We start from the raw sequence: 24,081 nt of genomic DNA on the forward strand, positions 1-24,081 counted from the left end.
TACACAGAGAAAAGATGGGAATCAAATGTACCCTGTGCAGAGCAGAGTCTTCAGATTCATTTATTCCTAAGTCTCAGACTTCCTAGTCTATATAAGGTCTTAGACTGGCAGCCCCTCCCCACGCCAAAGTTACTTTTAAACGAAACGTGTTGTCTGCTGTGGGTGAGCTCAGCAGCTGGGGGAGAGGATGGAGAATGAGGAAGCAAACAAGTCTATAAATGATCATCCCAGACTATATCAAGTGTTCTGTGTGGGAAGTAAGCTAGAGGCTGAACAAAACAGGCCCTGGGGAGGTGGAGGGGAAAGAGAGCCAGGGAGGGGAGGAGAAGGGGAAAGAAGGGAAGGGGAAGGGACAATCCTATACATTGGCTACCTTTCCTACGGGAGACACACCAACACAGGAAAGTAAAGTCATTCGAAGGAAGGATGGTTGACGTGCATGTGAGACATGCATGCTTCACACCACAACACTACCAAAACCAGGTAAAGAGACAGGAATGGGGGTGCGGCTTTGGATGGAAGCGTGGAAACCCACAGAGGTGAGATCACAGTAATGATACAGGATAGGCAGAGGGCTCAGGGACCATCTTGTGTCTCAAGTGGACTGAGGAAGAAAAGATAATTAGTAAAGAGCAAAATTATGGCAACAAAAAAAGAAAGAAGAAAAGAAAGAAAGAAGAAAGAAGAAAGAAAGAAAGAAAGAAAGAAAGAAAGAAAGAAAGAAAGAAAGAAAGAAAGAAAGAAAGACCAAGAAGGCAAAGAGGAGGACAGCTTCAAGAAAGTAAGAACAGATTTCTATGATTCTGCAGTGTGTTTACACTCTCAGCCACTCTTTAGCTGCCTGACAACCAGGCTGGCGTCACAGAACTATGGTTATATGACATTTCTGTTACTAACAGCCATGTACAAGACAGTGGTTTTATAGCATCATCCAACTTGAGTAAGTAAACACTATGATACACAACCACGGAATTGCCCAGGGATGACTTTCTCAAAAGAGACACCCATTATCAACTGATACACAGCCATGCTTCTGGCGAAAGGATGATGGATAAGACATCTTAAATATGTCATTTAAGAGCAGTACAAGTTTGCTTCCTTCCCCTGTAGCTCTTCCAGATGGCATGCTTGGACACCAGCCGTGCTCTCTCAAGGGGAACTGAACCAGAAATGAAGAGCTGCCCTGTGACTTTTACAAGAGAAATGTATCCTTCCCATTCAGACCCTGGGATCTGTGAGTTTGTTTGTTCCTGCAGCTTGAACTGGTAGTAAAGAAATAAAGACAAGGATAAAGTTCTTTCTAAGTTTACCGCTTAGATAGTACCATGAAGAATGTGTTAGTTTGTTGACTGAGGAGTGGTTATGGTGGTCAGGGAGTCTGTTTGAACACACCATGGCAACACTGACAGACCTCTATTTCAACCACAAATGCTATTCTAAACCAAACAGAAGACATGCCTCAGTAAGATCTCCTTTTCGTATGTGGATGTTGAATACCATGTTTTCAACTATTAGTGAACACATCCTTAATGGAAAAGAATAATAATAGAGCTCTTGCCATCAGTCTTGCTCACATATTATAACTGATCTTTCTGGGGGCTGGGGACCCACTGATAGAATCCTTGCCTGTCATGCACAAATCCCTGACTCTATTCCTATTCAGTTTCACACGTAAACTGGGCATGATGGCTCACACATGTAATCCCAGTACATCAGAGGTAAAAGCAGCAAGATTAGGAATTCAAGTTCATCTCTAGCTACGTAATCAAGTTTGAAGCCAGCCTGGGCTACAGGAGATCCTTTTTGTTAAAAAGAACAAAAAAAAACCCACAAAGTTTCTGAATTGTGATGTCCTACTATCTGTCACCTCACTTTAAAAGCAATTGCATGCCTGTAATCTCAGCACTCAAGAGGCTGAGGCAGAGGGATTTCAAGTTAGAGGCTAACCCTGCCTATATATAGCAAGACTTTAACTCAAAGTATATGTCATCTATCCTATCTTGAGAACAGACTGTAAAGGATAGCGTATTTACCGTTTGCTGTTATAATTATCAAACACATGCCTTTAGAATCAAGGCTAAGGTCATCTAACTCAAGTTAACTCCCTAGTCCACAGGACTTGGAGGGGAAATGGAAGTATCCCAGAGGGAGGAGGGACCCAGTCCAGGGCTGCCCCACTGAAGGCAGTGTAACATAAGGTGTTGTCTCGAGATGACATCTCTAAGGAGTAATTGTCATCAGAATTCAGCTCTGCTTATAAAGGGATCCTTGCCTTTTACAGAACTGACCAATACAACTATAAAGTTGTTGCCCCGTAAATTTCTGGTATTTAAACAGTACCCTCTCACCGGAGCCTTAAGGGGCATTCTTGGTGTCTTCATCTTGTCTGCTAAATATGCCAGGTTGATTCATTCATATATTCTCTTGCTTCAAGTATCACTTAACCCCAAACCCTCTTTCTAGAGATTTCAGTTTCCCCATCACAAGACAACTAGAGCCACCAGTGTGGAGTCCAATCCCAAGTGGTCCTCTTCCTGTATTGTGCTTTCAGAGTCTCCCTCTGGGCCCTCAAGCAAAGGCTGAACTCCCACCCTCCCCAATGGCTCTTTGACACCTGCCCCAACTCTCCACCTGCTCAGCCTCTTCTCATTGCCATCTTCCCAGCCCCCACCCGTTCCCTCAAGCTTCCCTACTCCTTGCACACGGCTCTTTCTCTTCTGCAGAGGGAGGCTTAGTGATGGCTCAGCAGTTAAGAGCACTGGCTGCTCTCTGAAGACCCTGGTTCAGTTCTCAGCACTCACGGGGCGGATCAACACAACCATCAGTAACTGGTTTCAGAGGACCTGGTGCCCTCTTCTGCTCTCTGCCAGGACTGCACAAGCGGTGCACAGGCCAAACACTCATACATAGAAAACAAACTTTTTAAATTAAAAATGTGAAGCTCCCAGTGCTAATCCCAGTACCTAGCATAGACAGGCACAAAATATGCTCTTTTTAAAAAGTAAATAAGGAAAGATGCCTTGCAAAAATTCTTGTCAGGCCCCCTGATTTGATGGCCAGTAACTATTTGCTGGATGAGTTAAGTTTTTGCCTTTGCCTCTAGCTGAACAATGATGGTGAGCAACTTCTGAAAGTCACGTGCTCAGACCAAGCTGTCCTTTAAAGGTTCCTGAGAGGCTCACATTAAGTTCAGTAGCACCCGCTTGGCAAAGAGAGGCAGGACTGTTAGCTGTCTTAGCTGTCGGCTTTAGTGTTTGTTTCTTTGGGGGACTGTTGGAAAACATTCTTTTCCTGGAGAATTTTTTTTCTTTTTTTTTCTTTTTGGTTTTTCGAGGCAGGGTTTCCCTGTAGTTTCTAGAGCCTGTCCTGGAACTAGCTCTTGTAGACCAGGCTGGCCTCGAACTCAGAGATCTGCCTGCCTCTGCCTCCCGAGTGCTGGGATTAAAGGCTTGCGCCACCACTGCCCAGCTCTCCTGGAGAATTTTTTAAACACTGTTACATTGTATATGGGTAGGAGCTGCAAGCATGGCACAGCACACATGTGGAGGTCAGAAGACAACTCGTGGGAGTCAGGCTTCTCCTTCCATCACGTGGGTCCTGCAAATGGAACTCAGGACAAGGTGTGGCAGCAGGTGACTCTACCTAATGAACCATCTCATCAGCCCTAAAAAGATTGTGTTCAAATCAACAAGGGGTAGTTTCTTCTGTGACCCTAAAGACTTGGTTTTTTAAGACAGGGTTTCTCTGTGCAACAGCTCTGGCTGTCCTGGAACTCACTCTGTAGACCAGGCTGGCCTGCAAACTCACAGAGATCCACCTGCCTCTGCTTCTTGAGTGCTGGGATTAAAGGATTGGCCACCACCACCCAGCTAAACCACCTTTTTTGTTAAAAAAAAAAAAGGCTTTAGGGCATAGATTGATATTTCTAAAGACCATCAGCTGTGTTTGGAAACTGGGGCAGTGCTATCTGCGGGTACTCTGCTTGTACATACTCTGCACAAGCTTCAGCAAGAGCTGAATCAACCTCAAATACAGATTTCATCACACTACCCCGCACAAAGTCTAAAACATAGCAATTGGTTTTGTTTTGTATTTTCAGACCATAGTTGACTGTAGGTAACTGAAATTGGGGACGATGAACACCTGGATAAAAAGAAGCCAAGGCACAGTACACAGTGAAGTCCGTCTTAAAAGGCAGCTACCAGGTTGTGGGTGCAAGTGCAGCATTGCCTAAGTTAAGGTGGAGAGGAGGATGAAAGGGGAAGCCACACGAGGGAAATAAAAGGAAAGCGAAACCGGGTACTAGCCAAAAAAAAAAAAAAAATCATTAATTGGAAGAAAACTGAAATCATGTATTGTGGTTAGGATTTATATAAACCATTTATTTTCTTTTAAAGTAAATTTCCCCCCCCCCCGGGGGGGGGCTTTAATTGTAAAGGATTATTCATGACGTTTTTTTAAATTTTTAATTCTAACTAAGCCAATATGGGTGCAGTCAGCAAAATCAGCCTTCCAAAGCAAATACAATGTACAGGTTTTGTTGTTGTTGTTGTTGTTGTTTTGTAAATGTAGTTTCCTACAGCTAGCATTTTAACTAGAGTTTGCTGCAGTGAATATTCATCTTAAGGTTTAAGTCAAAAATTTCTTGGTACTAACAAAACCACTTTGGGGATTACAAGAACCTGCTTAGCAACTGACCCAAATCCAAACTACACATAACAAGATATGGGACGGGTTCAGATGTAAATTCAAAAACAAGCTGATCTAGGTTTTAAAAATCTGAGATCCACAAAGTAATGTTACATATTATTGTAATAATAAGAACTATTATTACTAGTCAATTATTATTTAATAATAATTAAAACCCCAACTATGGAACAGATTGAGGTGCTGAAACCCAGAGAGGCTGGAAAACATTACTTGGCTAATTGTAGTCACATTCAGACCTAGAAGTCAGGCCCATGTCTGTTGTCCCAGCTCACATCTCTCCCTGTTGGCTGCTCTGTACGCTGGGAAAAGCCCAGAGCAGCCTATTCAAGGTACTTTCATCGAATGTGAGTCATATTCAGTATGTAGCTGTTGGAGCCGGGGTGGAGTGGGATTAGTGAAAAATTGGATTAGTGAAAATTGTGCTTCTGGGTGTGGCAGAATGCTGTTGACACTGTAATTTCTTACAAAAAGCCTTGGCAACACCTCCTGGAAGTCGCTCTGGTACCTTTCAGTCATGCTGCCAGCACGCAAAGGGCGCAACTTTTACAAATGTCCCCTTTACTATAATAATAGCTCCTGGGTGTAGGTTTAGAAACGTTTGCTCTTTCACGATACTGGATGTCCTGAAAACTGAGAACCTTGCAGAAAGGAAACCTCGCAGGGATTGAAAAGGGTACAGTAGAAAATAATTCCAAAGCAGGCAGAGAGAATGGACGGGGGGAGGGGAAGGGAGAGGGGACCTGGCAGCCCGACTTGTTCCTTCTGTTGCTAGGGCCTCCGGCGTCCACGGTTACCGAACACAGACTAGCGCTCTGCGGCCGCCCGGAGTCATCCCGCCCCAGGTGAAGACTTAGGACTTCCTTCATTGATCTGAGTAGGAGTCTGAGATGCCTGTTAGGGTATCAAGAGCGGCGACTTTGCGAAACGACCTCCTGGACGCCAGCCCCGATCGAGGCTGTAAGGGGAAGCTAGGCAGTGAGAGCCCTGGGTTCTCCCACCCGGACTCACGTTGTAGTCCTGCACCCAGAAGGCGACTCTATCCTGCAGCGCTCGTAAAGATTCGCTTTTGGCCAGCTTCTTCAAGTTGTCCGCCATCGCGCGCTTTTCCGCGCCTCCGACTCCGGGAGATCGAGTGGTAGAAGGGACGAGGGGGGTGGCCTGGGTAGGACGGTGGGGTGCTGTGGCCGCAGGGGTGTTATTTTCTGCGCAGGCTCAGAACGCAGCTGGAGTGTCCATCCTCCCCCTCGGGTCGGACCTGGCAGGGTTCGGGAAGCCGAGGGGGGAGGCGCTCTGAGCCGCAGGCGCCGCGACTCGTCCACTGGCCGGCCCGCTGTTCAAGCTTCCCAGCCGCCGCCCGTGGGCCAGGCCATAAATACCCCGTCGATTATTAAACAAACCTTGACGTGGCGGCCGGCTGCCATGGACCCGCGGCCAGCGTCGGAGCAACGCCCCGCCCCCCACCCAGCTCATGCCCAGCTTGCGGACTTCAGGGATCTGCCAAAATCGCAGCGAGGGCAACGGGTTGTGCGGCCCGCTGGAGGATGTCCAGACCCCTGGGGGCTGCTGCCCGACCCTGAGCTGGGCCTAGACCTGCCAGGAGGATGGGGGACCGCAAGACACCTAGCCTGAGGCTACACCCGATTCTGGGTGACAGTGTGTGCCCAGGAAAGCAAGTTAACTCCGTGGAAATTTTTAGTAGACTTCCTTGGCCCTTCCTTTACTCTTTCTCCGCTCAAGCATTTAATTCTCCGTTTGCCTGTGAGAAACTGCGACTAAAATATCCGTTTTTACTACTTACATCTTTGGCGTTGTCCCTTGACCCAACTCTGTGGGTCTAAGTCGATAGATTTGTACCCCATACAATGACACACACAGCTACACAGTGAGATCTTTGCCTTTTCAAGTCTTCCTCAGCATGAACAAGTGCAATCCCTTTGCCAACCTGTGTTGTGTGTGGACACTCGGGTCCCTCGGTGTGCCATGCCACTCTTGTCCTACTGATGTATCTGGATTTTCTTTTTCGGTGCGGTTGGTGGTGTCAGGATCTGTAGTTCTGTTCAAAGAAAACCTAGCTTTTGCTCCGCTTGCACGAAATTGCTTTTAAAACGGAGTTTCCACAGAGGTAAGATTTCCCAGTCGGTGAGGTGTTTGTCATGTAATCGCGAGGACCTGGGTTTGGATCTCCAGTACACACGTTTAAAAAAAATGAGGGGGGGGGGGGTCTCTGAGACAGGTGACTCCTGGGACTACCAGTCAATTGGTCTGGATAATCACTGAACTCTGGATTCAGGGAGACCTTGTCTCAAAAAATAAGGTGAAGAGATCGAAACAACATGTCCACCCACGAGTGGCGTGTGTGCGCAACACAGAGAGAGGGGGGGGGGGGAGAGAAAGAGAGAGAGAGAGAGAGAGAGAGAGAGAGAGAGAGAGAGAGAGAGAGAGAGAGAGAGAGTTTACTGGTGGTGTGCCAAGACACTTTGTCCTAAGTGCCAAGCACTTCCTTGTTCATTTAGTAGGTATCCCCTTACCTGAGTGGTTTTGTTCTTATATCAGGAACTTAATTTTGCCCCTTATGCTTTCTTCCATGTAAACAGAAAAACAAAAATTTCCGCTAAAGGAAGAATCAACTGGTTCCGATGGAAGCTGAAGGTAGGTTCCTCCTCTAGGAAGCAAGAAAGTCAAGGTTTCATGTAAAGTTCCAATACAGTACCAGTCTGCCAGTATGCAATCTCTCTGGGAAGATCAGAATTATTACCCCTCATGCCCAGTTTGCCTAAGGCACACACACACAAAAAAATCCTACAAAGATCGTAATCTACCAAAATTTTATCACTATAAAACCTAAATAAATATTTAATGAATTTAATAAACAATAAATTTAAATACAGAACAGAAAAGAAAAATAAGAGAAAATTGTATTGACCCAAATACCCCCCTTAATCCCAACCAAGGTTTCTGTTATACCTACTTCATCACAGAAGGGATCCCTGCCATCAACTTTTTCAGCACCACTAGCTCCATAAAATGCAAATACACGATAGTGTGGCCATGGCCATCGAGGGGGGGTGGGGGGTTCAGCACACAGACATTGCAGAGAGGAGCAAGAAATGATCAGCCTTGACAGATACCCTTCATCCTCTCAGAAGAATGGCGTGGTACGGCAGGAAGGTGGTGCCTAGGATGGCTGATGTGGAAAAGAGCCTTCTCACATTTAATAGCATTTACTGGATTTTGATGATGACCCACCCATCCACCTTAAGGATAAGCTGAAGTCAGACTGGTTTCCTGCTCTCTGAGATCTCACAGTCTGCAAGAGACAGACAAACAACGGTAGCTCAGGGTGCAAAACACTAATTATATAACTATACAACTAGGGACATAGTGATCTGTCCTTTCCAGTCTTTGTGGAAGAAAGTGACCTTTAGAAGCAGCTCTGTAAGGATGGAGGAGTCTACCAGACACAGGAAAGTGAATGCCGAGAAATGAAAGCTACCAGGGTAAGAAATGCAGAGTCCACTGTGACTACAGAGTTGGAGACAAGCTGACATAGTCGTGCGTTTGGCTCTGATGAGCCTTTTATAACAAGAGATTGTTTATTTCATAGACGGTGGGAAGGCAGGCAGGGCTACAAACAGAATTGTAATTGGATCTCTTCTTATACACCATGTGGCAGGTTCTATAGGAGGGAGGATGGGACTAAGGACGAGCACTTAGGAAGCACAGATGATGGGAGTGTGGGCCTCATCTGGAGTATTGTATGGTGAGAGAGGAAGTAAATCTGTGTCAGAGATACTTGTCATTGTTTTATTCAGCGAAAAAGACCAGTATTCAGTCAGCAGAGCTATTTGGCATTTATTGTGTATTTCATTCCTAACATGATCAGGACTTGGAATAACATGTAATGACATACTGCACCCAGTTTGTAAGGAGCACACAGTCTGCTTAGGAGAAAACTATGTTAACAGCAAAATAACTTAAATATAAAGGGGGTGTCATAGTGAACTGGTATAATGTCAGAACAAAACTGCTGGGAGAACTAGGGATATTGCCAAGCATGTAGCATCCTCCAAATGTTTCAGGGGGGAAAAAGGACTTCAGAATAATAGCATTAGACATGGCTCACATTATGCTTCTGGTTGAATGAATGAATTGGTTCTCTTTTTCAAACGACAAATGGGGGGGTGGAGCGACAGCTCCGATATTAACATCTCTTGGCTGCTCTTGTAGAGGACCTGAGCTCAGCTCCCTCTACCCATTTGGTGGTTCATAATTGCCACTCCAGTCTCAGGGTCTAACACCCTCTTCTGCTCCCCACCAGCACCAGGCATGCAGGGAGTGCACATCTGTATCTGCAGGCAAAACAAACACATAAAACATCTGCTCTTAAAAACAGCCACAACAAGACAAATTGGCCACAAGAATAAGTGGGTGTCCTGTTAGCAATGAGGAATCCAGGGAAAGCAGATCTTCAGACAGCCAAGGGACATCCGACTTCAGGAAAATCCATTATCAAAGCACCTATGTGAAGATAGGTTAGGAAAAAGGTGGGCTTATCTTAAAACTCGGAACATCGGGCAGCTCTGGAAGATATTTAGTAAGCTTCATATTGTGTGTGATTGAGACATGGGCCTTCAACCCTGCAGACTAAAACCCCACACAAGATTAGAAACAGAGGACTCATATCACTGACTGTAGCTTCCAAAGGCTCCAAAGAGACATTTGATGGGTTCTTGGGGACACAAAGGAGAACGTCTTTCAGAGAAAAGGGAAAAAACCTTCCGAGCACAGTAAAAGGAGAAGCACGGGAACCCAGGACCAGTCAAAAGCCCTGTTGTCAAAGTTGATACATGGGACGAGAGCCGAACTATTACAAAGACACTGCTAATTCCCAACCCTGTGCCTTGTATTTATAGTCTTCCTGCCTAAAATGCAGGCATGCTATGGAGATGGAGCCAGTTGGTTTCAGCAGTTGGGGAAGAAGGGATGAGCAGGCAAATGACCACACAGGCGCAGCTCTTACCCCAAGTTAGACACGAGAAGGAAAAGAGGTTAAAAGACATTAGTTAGGTGACAGCGTCTATTTAAACTCCATACTCATCAGAAGTAGGCCAGAGCAGCGAAGGAACTGGCTATAAAAGCAAAATGACCAAGCTCCAGGGGGGAAAGAAGCTGAGTGGAGCATTCCCCTTGGGGCAGGGGAGTGGGGCATGGTACTTTCTAGAAGCTATTCATGACCTGAGGAACAGTTCTTGGACGTTGGACGCTGCTCAATCTACTGTTTTCCTTTCGACTTAAGAGATTGTTAGAGCAGAGAACAACCAGTGTGCACCTGTCCCCTGCACCTCCGAATGTCTTCCAGGTGCTCACTGTGTGTCAAATAGTTAGGTCCCTAAGGACCTAATTATGGTCATCACGTCTCCAACATTGTATTTGCAGACAACCTGCCTCAAAGAAAGAGTGCCAGACTTGACCACAGCCTTCCCGGAGTCTGCCTAGTTTGAATTAACTGCCTAACTTCTGTTCTTTTGGTCTGCACCCAAACCTCGCCCACGAGTACTCTCACTGACACCTCGCCCTCTCAAGTCGTCACAACTCGGGATGGTACAGCATTCCACAATGGGAAGTGTGTGGACGGGAAAGACATGCTTTGGACTTTGAGGGCGTCCTTTCCAAGGAATCTGAGGACGCCCCGGAATGCGTACTATCCCTGCCACACCCGTCCAACCCTCGCCGCTCACTGTCGCGAGGGACCCGCCTCCGCGGATCTGAGCCTGCCCAGGACTCTTGGCCCACTCTGGATTTCTCTCGGGGGCGTGGCAGGGGCGCGGTAGGGCGTGGCCACCGAGGGTGTGAGCCCCACCCCCGTGCCAGAGCGCAAGCGCGGGCTGCAGCGGGTCAAGATGGCGGCAGCGGCGGCGGCGGCGGCGGCGACTGAGCAGGTCTGTGAGCCTGCTGAGGCCGAGGGCTTGGGAAGCGGGATGGCCGGGTCGTCCCCACGGAGGGCGGGGACGAGGGCCCGAGGGCCGGGCTGGGGCGGCGAGGCGGGGTGGCAGGGCGAGACGGGGCGGGGCGGGGCGGGGCGGGGCGGCGGGAGCTGTCCGCAGCCAAGATGCTGGCCAAGGCCGGGCGGGAACCTGGACAGCAGCTCCGGGCCGGTGAGAGCAGCTGTCCCTCGGCGGGAGTGACCGTCATTGGCCTGCGCAGCCTGCGCCTGGATCTCTCTCTCCGCACCCAGCAACCGTGCGGATAAAAATAACGTCTACTGAGGCCGGGAGACTGCAGCCAAGTCGTGGTCAGCTGTTGCCTGGTGTGGATCGGGGCCAGGTCTTGTTTCTGCCATGCCCGATGTGCACACAGCCCAGATTTCCCCTCCCACTTTGGTTTCTCGGAGATTCAGTCACCGACATAAAACTGATCCTTGTCCAGTGGGTTTAGGATTACTTTTAAGAAATGCATTATCAAATATTTTCTGGTCCTCGTTGTAAGCCTAGAATAGTGTAGAAGGCGTCCCCTCAAATAGCAAAATGTACTTTAGCTGTGCATGTGTGTAAAATGTGTGAATGCATGCCCGTGCATGTAGTTCCCAGAGTCACATTATAATCAAAACAATTTTTGTAGTCACTTCTTTACTGCTGTTTCCCTTTTAAAATAACCCGTCAGATAGCTTTTCTTTAATCTCATTGATTTTTTTAAAAAGTGAGTCGAGTTGCCAATACTTAATTGGCTTTGGGGAATTTTTTCTTAGGTGGCTAACATTTTAGAGACCTGTTAGGTATATGTTCCCGGAGGACTCATCTAAGGGGTAGAAAAAAAATAGACATGAAATCTTTTCTAGTGCCTAAAAGTCAAACGGCCAAACATCGAACTGTTTGCCAGGCAAGTGCAGAGCCACAACAGAATGCCAAGGGGCAAACGAAGCTGAAAGGGGACAACATGAACTATGGGACTGAAGCCATTCCCAGGTTTTCCTAGTTTACACCATAGCTGAATCAGCCTCTGAGGTAGCTGAGGCTGTTGTTATGCGCGTGCGTCTTGATGCTCTGAGGGTCTGCGCCGACTATTAAAAGGCTACAGTCATCTGCTCATGTGACTGCCCTAACCATAGCAGGGCTGTCTGGTGCGAGCCTTGGGCTTAATGACCTGCTGTCCTCGACTTTATATTTGAACAGGAAGACTTGCTTTTGTGCTTGGGGTTCCACAAATTATGTGACCTGTTCTGTTTGGAAGTCATGGTAGACGCCTTTGTGTCAGTCACTGGGTCCTGGCAGTTCTGCCACTTAAAGCTTCATCTCCAAAGCCAAGGAAATGCACTGACATCTTCTCCAGCTCCTCTCTTCCTGCCCTTCTCATATGGGACATGATTTTGCGTCATGCAAATGTCTTCAGTAGGGACTGGCAAGATGGCTTGGTGGATAAAGGTGGTAGCCATGGGGCCTGACAACTTAAGTTCCTGTGTTCAATCCTGAGACCCCACATGGTGAAATAACAGGACCAATTCCCAAAAGTTGTCCTCTGATCTACACACACACACACACACACACACACACACACACACACTAAAAGAATAAAGAAATGCAAAAGAAGAGGAAGATTGGAGGAGTGGAAGGGGCAGAAGGAAGGGGGGGGGGAAGAGGAGTCCACCAGTGGCGGCAGCAGCAGCAGCACCTCAGTAGTTCCTCACCGCCCTCAGACAAAAACCCATCTTCTGTCCAGTGGTGCTTGTGCTGTTTTCCGCATCTCTCACTTCATTTTCCCCTTCATTTCATGTATCTATCCCTCCTCAGTTTAGTCCCTCATTCCCTCAGACCTCCTTTCCTACATTATCTGAAAGCCTGCTTACCTCTGTCAAGTGTTCATTAACCTCGAGTATGCAGAAATATGCGTCATTTATGCTCAGCAACTGCCAGTGACTCCTGAACACTTGAGTCTCTGCCCTGCTAAGAGCTGTCTCAGCCTGGCTCCGCTTTCCACCTCTCTTCTCCCAGTGTTGCCAGATCTGACCCATGTGCTTCTCCCATTTTCCTAACTCCAAAGTGTCCAACTGCCCCATCTGAACTCTGAAGCACATATTCTCTATACTGCTGATTTTGGCACCCAGACATACAGAGTGTGTGTCATATAACACACAATGCCAGTCTGTAATACCTAAGAAAAGGATCATGTCCTCCTATCCCATGCTCCTACTTATTGTGATAGTGTTTAAGCATACAGTTCTTAGTATGTGCCTCCTGCAACGCGAACTGCCTCAGAACTCTAAAAAAATATGGAAACTGGGCAGTGCCCATTTCTGCTGCTGCTTCTGTGTTTGTATCACATGGTTGCTTAATGTCACTTAGCTGTGCTCAAGCTCAGAAGTTCTCAAGTTTTCTGATCCTAGATTATATTTGTACTCCTAAATACCTGTTGATATTTACCATATTAGAAATTCAAACTGAGAAATTGTGAAAGCATAGGAATGCCCAAGGAAACATTTCACTAACTCTTAGAACAATCATGCTATCGTAAATGGTCACGTAGCCTCTGGAAACACCATTATTCATTCAAAAGAGTGGCAGAGTAAAAAATATTATTATTACTTTTAAAATGTGCCTGACATTTCAGACCTTGAAGAGAGTTCAGTGGGCACCCCCAAACACATACTCACGCGACTGCCCCCGAACATTTTGAAAATTGCCGGTCTAGAATAATGTAGGCTTTAAGTGGTTGAGTTATAAGTAGCAATCTGTGTCAATCATTCTAAATTGTTTTCACGTAAATGAAAAATATGTAAGTAAAAATTTAGTAAGTCTTAGTAAAAATAAGAATACCCTCTGCAGTATGTGCGCATGCCAGCTCTGCCCAGAAAGGGGCTGTGCCACGTTGACAATAGGATGAGTGAAAGCAGAGGAAGCGTGTCCTGTGTGACAGCAGCCTTGACACCTGCAGTGCAACCTGGAACATCTGTCAACAGCCAGTTCAGCTTTCTTTAATTGTGAGTTTGAATTTAATAAATACAGCAACAGAATGCAGGTGTTCTGTTCTCTCTTGTTTTTTTTTTTAGCAAAGTTCCAATGGGCCAGTGAAGAAATCCATGCGGGAGAAGGCCGTGGAGCGAAGGAATGTCAACAAAGAGCACAACAGCAACTTTAAAGCTGGCTATATTCCTATCGACGAAGATCGTCTCCATAAAACAGGGTTGAGAGGGAGAAAGGGCAACTTAGCCATCTGTGTGATTATCCTCCTCTTTATCCTGGCTGTCATCAATCTACTCGTGAGTATGTGGGGCAGAGTATTGTCTCTTAAGTTACCTTGGGGAATTTTTCATCTTTTTCAGTGAGATTTGTCGAAATAACCAGGCTAGCTAAAGGATACAACAATTATATTTTTATTTATTATAAGGGGAAAACTCATGAAACAGGAAACGAGAAATCCAAGCACAGCAATGTCCCGCGGGAATGGTGCAGAGACGGGGATGGGGGGAGTTAGGGGGTGGAGAACCTGGATGGTGCACAGGTTTTTCCTGGGGTCCCAGAAAACCATGCCTTAATTGGACTCCACCTCTTAAAGATAATTGGCTAACAAGATTTTCCCCATCAGAGATGATGGATTTTGCTTGTATACTGTGTTCTGGGACAGTCTTGTCTTCTGCTTTTCTATACTGTTTTATCTCCTATTGGACTTTAGTTAATGCTTTAACATAAAAAACGTAATAGGCTTCTCTCTCCAGTCCCACAAAAATAAGTAAAGAAAAATTTTAAAAAACTCATAGTATGATAATATCCATATATCATCTAGAAAAATATTGATGGATTATCCCTTTAAAGGAGTTGTCTTTAATAACGATTGTGTAAACTCAGAAGAGAACTTCACTGCAACCTTGTTGCCTTTTTCTCTTCTAAAGAAATACAGTTTCATTTAGTTTTTCCTATATGTTGGTTTTTAAAACATAAGCACTTTGATGGCACGGAAAGTCTGTGTCTTGTAGCCTCAGTCCACAGTGCTGAGATCTGAAGACTCTGCCAAGCCCATTCTCACCAAGGGGTCGAGCCCTGGCCTGCGCCTTCCCAGGGTTGTTACTGTTTTGGGGAGGGGACTTTTCAGTGTGAGACTGGAACTCTGGCCTTTAGCACTGGAGCCTGTGGCACCATCAGTGAACGGCACCATCTGTCCAGAGGGAGCCACTGATTCTCCTCCACTGCCTCCCATGCTCCTGAGCGTTCGTTTGTACTCCATGTACTTCCGAAACATCTGTGTCTATCCCTCTCTGTGGGAAGAGCTGGCATGGGCCTGAAAGAAGGCACCATAAATAGCTTCACTGGGAGTGTGCACTCTGAATTTATTGTGCCTTATGCATTTGCTTTATTGGAGATTCCTGGCAAGGACAGCAGAATTAAGACATTTCTGCCCTCTTCTGTAAAAAAATTCAACTCCAAAGTAACAGTGTCAGGAAAAATACCTGTATTTGAAGGGAGAGAGAAATGGCCGAAATCCTAATCCTAAGGCATAAATTATAAAAACAAAAGAGGAGACAAAATGACAGATAACTTATCAGAGTCTTAAGACAGATCTCGTGTGTGTGTGTGTGTGTGTGTGTGTGTGTGTGTGTGTGTGTGTGTGTTGGCAAAAAATACAAGCTGTATTGTAAAGTGCCTTGCAGAACCCAGAGTTAGAGCGACAAGGACCTTACTAATCAGGATCGACTCAAGAAGTGAAATAGGGGAATTGTGCACAAAGTCTGAGGTTAGTGAAATTCCCCGGGCCTCGCTTCCCAGCCAGCAGCTCACCAGTTCTGTGCAACCACAGCTAACCCATGGGTGTCCAGACACCCTGGACCACTGCATGAGGGAATTTACGTCGTGAAAACAGGGCAGCCTAGCACTGAGTACAGAGCCTCACTTCCCACTCCTTTACTGTTTCTTCTACCTCCAGATACAACGAAGCAGGCTAGAGATGGAGCACCCCTCTCTGGAGAGTTAAAGCACCCAGAGAAAGAATGTAACATGACAGTGACATGTGTCAGGGCCAGTGAAAAAAACACTCCCTGCTGGGAAGCCTGTAGGTCAGTCAGGAGGTCCACCCCACAGAGTCCGTTATGAATCCTTGGTGGTGGTGAATGCCAGTAGGAGGTGCTGGAGAGGCAGACTAGAGGATCACTCCAATTTTGTCTGGACTTTTTACAGCTGTGCTGTTAAGACTGTGCAGTAGGCCTGGACTCAGTGGACTTGTGAGGGTAGCTGTAATAACTGAACATTGATAGAGACAAAATACCCACCATGGGTGAAGCAGAAACTTAGGGAAATAGAGACAATGCAATGAATAGCAGAAAACAAACCCCACAAAGCCATGGTGGTATACCTATAAACCAAGTTCTGGGGAAGTGGAGGCAGGAGATCCGGAGTTCAAGGCCAGCCTTGACTACATAGTGTGTGAGAGGCCAGCCTAGACGTCATGAGATTCTGTCTCAGGAAACAACAAAAAGAACTACCTGAAACTAAATTCAGCTTCTTCTGAGAAAGATGATATTCCCTCCATGAAACAAAAATTACGTGACATTTCAAATGGTGTAATTAAATATTAATTTAATATTTAGGACCCATAGGTATTTACATAAGGGGCTGGAGATCCGGCACAGCAGTTGACAGTACCCACATGGCAGCTTACAACAGTAAAGTTCTAGAAGATGTGATGTCCTCTTCTGGCCTCTGGGGGCATTGCATGCATGTGGTACAGACAATGTATGCAGCAGAACATCCATTCATTCACATGAAATAGAAATAAACAAATCTTTTTAAAAAGTAAATATAAACCTACATGGGTGAGTGAGCAAGTATTAAAAAATTAAAGCTCTTTCATAAAGTTCTACAAAACCAAAGTGTCAACCTGGGAGCTTTCTAAATAAGGGGGATTTGGAAAGTGAGAACAGAAAAAGCATTGAAGGAAAGGAATCAAATAAAATGAATTAACAAAATTCTCCAAAGCCCAGTGACATGGTGCACGCCATTAATCCCAGCACTCAGGAGGTAGGGGCAGGAAAATCTCTGAGTTCAAGGCAGGCCTGGTCTACACAGTGAGTTCTAGGACAGCCAGGGCTAAAGAGTGAAATCCTGTTGAGAGAGAGAGAGAGAGAGAAAGAAGAGAGAAAGAAGAGAGAAAAGGAGTAGGGGGAGAGGGGGAGAGAGAAGGAAGGAAGGGATGGAGGGAGGGAAAGAGAGGAGGAGAGAGGAAGAACAGAAAGAAGGAAAGGAGACAAGAAAATTCTCTAGAAAAATTGAAACCATTCTGGGTTCAGTGTGATATATTTTAAGAGAGAGGGCAGCAGAAGCAGAGAAACAGACAGACAGATCATGCTATGACTATATCCAGTTTTAAGAAAACTACAAATAAAAAATTCAAAACTTCCTAGAGAGGAGAAAAGCATGTGGTGTAGGATGAACCCAAAAGCAAATTGGCCCTGGACCTCTTGTGAACATTAGAAACAGCAAGGTAATAAAGTCTCTGCCTTAAGAGCTCAGCGCTCAGGTCAGAAACATGTCTAACCAGATCATCCCACAAATGTGAGGATTCACACAGGCAGTGTCTTACCATACATATGCGCCAAACAGCCACTGGGCCGCCAATAGAAAGCTCTAAAACAAGCACTTCCAAGGTGGAGGTACCAGAAGCTGGGCATCTCACATGGGAGAAAGCAGGAGAGGAAAGGAAAGTTCCCAGTTCCTTCACATGGGCAGCCTAGAGACTGGCTGTTCTCGATGAAGCAAAAAGGCCAGGTCCAGTAAAATAAACTAGAAGAGAAAAACAGAACTGACGTCATCTGAGCAGCTCAGTAAACGTGTCTTTCTTTCAGATTACCCTTGTCATCTGGGCTGTGATTCGCATCGGGCCAAATGGCTGTGACAGCATGGAGTTCCATGAAAGTGGTCTGCTGCGGTTCAAGCAAGTGTCTGACATGGGTGTCATCCGCCCGCTTTATAAGAGCACGGTGGGAGGAAGGAGGAATGAAAATCTGGTCATCACTGGCAACAACCAGCCAGTAAGTTTCCCCACTAAGGAAGTGTGTGGATGGTAGAGAAGCGTAGACAGCATTCCTCATGAAAACCTACAGTTGAGTACTAGAAAATACTATCTTTTTGTTAAAATGATATATTATATGTACAAGCATATCCACATTTATAAATACCCAATGGCCAATAACATTTAGCTGTATAATTTCACAAGAGTTAGGTACTTACTATTCTAGAGGTTTTCCCCATAGGAAGCACTGACTGGTGTAATTAGTGTAAGAGCATGTAGGTCATTGTTTGCTCTTCCATGTGACACAGCCATCATAAAGGCACCTTCCCAGGTCAGAAGGTCCAGGTTCCTGGAATCCGGAAGAGAAATGCTGCTCAGTGGCACATGAGGCCCAGTGGCTGCTAAAACACAGACTTTAAAGTGAATGAACCTCAAGGGTGATTCTTCACTTCCACACTGGCCATCTGGAGTCCCAGCCCTGTTCCCTAACCTGTGGGTCTTAGAACAGCAAAGGAGGGCACAATTTTTAATTGTATCCTTCATTTTAAAGTTGTATATTAGCCAGTTTTATGGACAGGTGCAGTTAAAAGAATTAAAGTTTGGCTCTTACTGTCATTTTTGTTTCTTAGCCTTACTGTTTTCTAGTGTTCTAAAAATAATAGTCTTCCTGAAGTTTGTTTGTACATTCTTTGAAAGGATACTCACAATAAAGCATTTTTCTGAAGATTGTTTTTCAGCAAGGGACGACCAAACTTAGTGTAGAAAAGAACAAAACGTCTATCACCAGTGACATTGGAATGCAGTTTTTTGACCCAAGGACACAAAATGTCTTATTCAGCACGGACTATGAGAATCATGAGTTCCAGCTGCCAAGCGGAGTGAAAAGTCTGAACGTTCAGAAAGCATCTACTGAAAGGGTATGGCTGTGCTTTCAGCATTGCTAGGGGGGAATTTGTCTGCAGCTACTCTCTAGGGGAGGGTTTAGGCTGCCTGCGAACACAGCCTCCAGACATCCAAGGGCTGCTTCTAGCCCTGCCCTTAGCCTGCAGGAGCGCTCGCTTTATGTTAACTCCCACCATTATAAAACTGCCCTTTATAGCCCATAGCTAGAACTTTTACTTCTCTGTGGCAATAATTCTCACTTGAACTGACAAACTCTTTTCAGCATGTGTTTTCATCTTTAGATTACCAGCAATGCTACCAGTGATTTAAATATCAAAGTTGACGGGCGTGCAATTGTGCGTGGCAATGAAGGCGTGTTCATCATGGGCAAAACCATTGAATTTCACATGGGGGGTAATGTGGAGTTAAAGGCTGTGAGTATTGTTTTGTGTATGAATTTAAGAAATTATTTTGGAATAGTTTATAATTACATGGAGAATAATATATAATTGTAGCATGAATAATAAAAACCCAGAGTCAGATTTTGGAGTTTAACCTGAAGGTCAGAAAAGCAAAACAGCCATCCACTGGCTCTCACCTCTACCTCAGTCCGAAGTGGTGATCCTGCCTCCAGGACTCTCAGACTGAGACTGTGTGTGAGAGCTGTCTCCTCCCATCTTAGATTCCTCTCTATTGCTGAGATTAAAAGCGTGCACCACTACTGCCCAGTTTCTATGTCAACTCGTGTGGCTTCTGGGATTAAAGGTGTGTGTCACCACTGTCTCATCTGTAAGGCTGACCAGTGGGGCTGTTTTACTCTCTCATCTTCAGGCAAGCTTTATTTATTAAAATACAAACGAAATATCACACATACAATTACTGAAAATTATTTTTTGTCATGATGAGATGTTTCAAATGGATTGTAAAATGAAAGAAGGTTATAAAGTAATTTGTAAAATATTTCATTTCTTTCAGAACATGTGCATGCTTATAAAATCTGAAGGGATGTAGAAAATGTTAACAATATTTAGCTAAGAGTGATAGAATAACAGATGATTTCATTTTTACTTCTGCTTGTTTGTATTTTTTATATTATTTTAAAGGGCAGTTGACACTAAAGGTCGGAGGAGTGAGGTCTGAGCCCTTTGTATCCAGAACATGCCTAAGTTTCTGAATCTTCCATCTGCCCGCCAGAAAATGCTAACACTATTCTGTCTTGTCCATGTGACAAATCTTAAAATCGTCTGAAGTAGTCATACATACTAGTTTCTATTATTGATAAAATACTTAGCTTTGTAAGTCAATTGATATCAATAGCTAGATTTAAAGTATATAAGCTAATCATTAGCAATAATTTTGTCAAATTACCTTTTACATTTTATTTTTAATGAACATATAATATACATATTTATGGGGTATATTGTATGTTTTTATTCATGTACACATGATCAGATTTGAGAATTAACATACACATCATCTCAGGTATCTGCCATCTCTCAGATTAAGAGCATTCAGAATGGTCTCTCCTGACTATTTTTACCTCTACAAACACTGTTAACTTAGTCACCCTATGTTACAATGCATGGAACACTGTTACAGTTTTAAGAAAGAACACTTAAATGACCACAAGATGGCAGCATGGAAACAAAATTTGAAATGGATCCTTTACAACTTAGAACTTTATTTCAGAATAATAGTGAGCGCTTTATTCTGAAAATTTGGATGTTTGCCCAGTAAAATCTATGCAGATACGCCAAAAGAAAATAAACTCAGAACTATGAAATGGTTCTGTTCCAAGCATTTCAGACAAAAGCTGCCATTCCGTCTGTATATAGCAGGACCCCTTCCTGCTGTTTGATTGCCAGCTCCCATTGATTTAAGCCCCTCCCTAAAGTGACGACCTTCATGCTTACATGGATGGCACTCTATAAGAACTTGCCAGTTACCTAGGATAAGGCTGGCACACGGCAGCACTGAGTAACTATTTGTTAATGCGAGGGAAGGGAAGAAGGGAGCCGGGAGAGAAGTAGAAACTTACTGGTCCCTAAAAGAAAGGGCCTTGGGAGGCTGAGATGGCTCAATTGGTGAAGTGCTTCCAAACCATCATGTGGACCTGTGTTCAGAACCCAAATAAGACGGCAGTGGCATGTGCCCATAATCCTAGTTCTCAGGATGTAGAGGCCGCTGGATCAGACAGCCTAGCCTACTTGCTGAGCTCCAGTATCAGTGAGGGAAAGACCTCACCACATAAAGTATGAGAGCCATTTACAAAGACACATGTTCAACCTCTGACCTCCATATGCTCACGCACACACACACACACACACACACACACACACACAGAGTCTTAAGAGCCTACAGTATAAAATGACTCTGTAGCTACAAGTTAAAAGAAGAAGCCTTCAGTTTCTTTGGAAGTCTGGTCTAATAAATTATATAGTTTTAATCTTTAATTGAATTTCTATTAACTAAAATTAGTTTCCTATAAGAGAAAGCCCCCCATATCAACATTAGTAACTAAAAAAGAAAAAATCTCTGGAGTCAGAAAGTGGAAATTACCCAAGGCTGTCCCCATCAGTCACACTGTGCGGGGGACGTGATTTGACTCGTGCTTGCGTTTTGACTCTCGACTCCTTGGTGTGGTTTGGCTTTGCGATGGCCACGGTTGTTCTGATCAGGACTTTACTCTCCCGCTGCCTCCCTTCCCTTTGATATTTCACAAGTTCTGTCTAGTTTGATAACTTTCTTCTGTGTCTATTTTGTGGAGGTAGCTAAACCATATTCCCATCCTCCTAGGAAAACAGCATCATCCTCAATGGAAGCGTGATGGTCAGCCCAACGCGCCTGCCTAGTTCCTCCGGCGGGGACCCGTCCGGGAGTGGTGACTGGGTGCGCTACAAGCTCTGCATGTGTGCAGATGGCACTCTCTTCAAGGTACAAGTGACAGGCCACAACATGGGCTGCCAGGTGGCAGACAACCCTTGTGGGAACACTCATTAGAAGATCCACCCCAGGGTCAATGTGTTCCGATCTCAACTTGATCTGTTCTTTGTGAGAATGCATGTGAACCATGTTTTTACAGAGTTTGCGATGACCTCTAATTATTTGACTGGGGAGCACCACTGTGTGTGTTACGTACTCTCAGTACTTAAGGGATTTTTGAGTGCTTAAATTCTAATATGCTTTATTAAGTTGCACTGATACAAAAGTGACAGTTCTCTAAAATAATTATGAGAAATTAATAAAATCAAAACTAATCTTGGAAGTATTTTAACATCCTTTGACTAAAGGACAAAGGACTGAAGAGGTAAAATTGTAAGTAAGCCTTTGGTTATTTTTATCAGGGGGGAGAGACGTTTGGAGGGCACAACGTCACTGTCTGGGCTCTGTCTTTGGCTTTTAAGGGGGAAGGCACAGGTTTTTGCATTAACCCAAAGCCACATTTTCACAAACAAGTCACAGGAGAACCTTCCATATATGAGCTGGTAGAAACTATGTTTCCTTAGCTTTGCACTAAAGAACATACTCTGTCATGGAATTTTTACTTGAAATAATGAGACATGTAAGTACCCGCGATGTGTAAACATTAAACCCAATCCCAGTTCTCACTTGTACATGGTGACAGTAGCTGTCATTGCTGGGTTCTTTCTCCCCAGTACTGTCCTGGGCATTGTGTGCAATCTCCAGGCCTCACTGCACCTCTCTCAGTAAGCGCTTCAGTTCCAGCCTCACCCATCAAGAAACCAAAAGTCAGAGAAGTTGTGGAACCTGCCCCACACCACATAGGAGAGGATGGACTCAGGATTGGAAGTCAAGTACAGTGCTGAACTAGATGAACTCGATTCCAAATGTGTTCCTGCCTTTTATACTTTACACTGAGTTTTCAATTATTTAAAACTCTCAGAAGATGGAAAAAGCCTAATTCCTATTTACCTAATAGGTAAAAATCAAACATGTGTGCTATTCTAGTTAAAATACTAACCTATTAGCAAAACATGACCAATCACTGTCAGATTTTTAATTATCTTGAGCCAATTCCAAGTTGTGTTTCAGTAGACAGATCTGCTTGGTCTGCCTGCCATAGGGAGCACCTGAATGAGTTACAGAGAGGTCAGCATATTTTTCCTTAAGCCCCAGGAAACCTGAGTGGAAAGCGGGGAGGCTAGGCCTCCATAGGCCCTGCTGCCCCGTGCATTTCCCTTAGAAACGCGTATTCAGGAGGACAAAGGGTGCTGCAGCAGGAGATGGTGCCGGTGCTTTCAGCTATGAATAAAACCTTTATCTCTGCTCCTCATCTCTCTGTCTTATTTTAGCTATTTGCAGCCCTCAAGCCAGTTGGTTCTTAATGTGGTTTTTACTTGGTCTGAAAGGAATTTCTGGTATTACCAAGATACATGGGATGGGGACCCAGAATACATAGCTGTAAAGTAGACAGCCGGGAGATATGATGAACCTAGCTACAGAGGCTGACACTTGCATTCTGTCATGGTCACTTAGAACGGTGTAAGAAAATCAATATAGAAAACAGTGTGTGTTCAATATTGTCACAGTTTTGTCAAGTGGGAAACTGAACACCTTATAGATTGTGCACTCAGGCTGAGGTAGGAATTGACTTGAGGCCTGACACTAGTGCAGGTTTTAGATGTAAAGGAAGAGAGTGGTTTATATCTCTGGATATATTCAAGTATTGTTTAATAACTAAAACATGCTCAGAAAAATCATGTTTGGAATTCCCATTTTCATGCTCAGTGTATTTTTAAATTGTGCATTCGTTATGTATTCTCTTTAAATTTTTGAGAATTTCTTTAAATAAATATTTTTACTAAAATCACAGAACACTATATTACTAAGTATTATTTACTAAATACAATTATTGAAAAAAATGTATTTTTGCATTTCATTGAGAAACACTTGTATTTCGGTACGTCTCCATTGAGCACTTTGCTGTGAGAGAGCATCCTGGTGTTCTGTGGAGAAATACACTGCAGGTGGACCCACCGGCGCACTCACCCGGAAGCTCTGCCAAGGAGTCAAGCAAGATCAAGTCCTCTCGGTGCACAGCGAAGCCACGCTGCTCACTCTGGCCGCCAGGCGGCGCTGCCTGCTCATCTGTTCATTTCTTCTGTTTGAACGGACTACACGGAGAGGACTTGCTTGCTGCAAGGGCCTCGCGGGAAGCAGATGCAAGAAAACGGACAAACATTTATTTAAGTAAGGACAATGTTTTAGAGGTGGTTATCAACGCGAAGAGGCAGAAGAAATAAACATAAGGTTCCTTAGAGACTGTCCAGTGAAACAGGAGGAAAATACACAACCCAAAGCAGGACCTGGCAGCCTTCTTCTGCAATCCTGTAGAATACACTGTATTGGCAATCTTTTTGCATTGTAACAGAAGCAAAATAAACCTCGTGTGATAGTTTTAATGATGGAAGAGTTTCTACCTGGTTCTGATGAGTGTTTTCAAGGGGTTAGAATGACCGTGTTAAACTTGAAGAGGAG

The 24,081-nt window shown here is 44.7% G+C and overlaps 2 protein-coding genes across 3 annotated transcripts in view; one reads left to right on the forward strand and one right to left on the reverse strand.

The window, feature by feature from the left end:
- Spata18 (spermatogenesis associated 18) overlaps window positions 1–5,805 on the reverse strand; it is a 31,040-nt gene extending 25,235 nt beyond the window's left edge. The window contains exon 1 of the mRNA XM_038309674.1: window positions 5,719–5,805. Coding sequence (XP_038165602.1) covers window positions 5,719–5,805 — 87 coding nt within the window. The remainder of the gene's footprint in view (window positions 1–5,718) is intronic.
- A 4,784-nt stretch (window positions 5,806–10,589) lies between these two features.
- Sgcb (sarcoglycan beta) lies at window positions 10,590–24,010 on the forward strand. Of its 2 annotated transcripts, XM_038316255.1 has the most exons (7): window positions 10,590–10,649; window positions 13,751–13,960; window positions 17,534–17,719; window positions 18,426–18,617; window positions 18,885–19,016; window positions 21,379–21,516; window positions 23,488–24,010. In XM_038316255.1, the coding sequence occupies exons 1-7, from the start codon at window positions 10,611–10,613 to the stop codon at window positions 23,530–23,532; spliced, it is 942 nt and encodes a 313-aa protein (XP_038172183.1). In that variant the 5' UTR covers window positions 10,590–10,610; the 3' UTR covers window positions 23,533–24,010. The 2 variants fall into 2 exon arrangements, with proteins under 2 accessions (XP_038172183.1, XP_038172175.1); XM_038316247.1 differs by having other exon boundaries at window positions 21,379–24,010.
- The last annotated feature ends 71 nt before the right edge of the window (window positions 24,011–24,081 follow it).

The sequence above is a fragment of the Arvicola amphibius genome, chromosome 1 (genome assembly GCF_903992535.2).
Source record: "Arvicola amphibius chromosome 1, mArvAmp1.2, whole genome shotgun sequence".
Taxonomy (NCBI): domain Eukaryota; kingdom Metazoa; phylum Chordata; class Mammalia; order Rodentia; family Cricetidae; genus Arvicola; species Arvicola amphibius.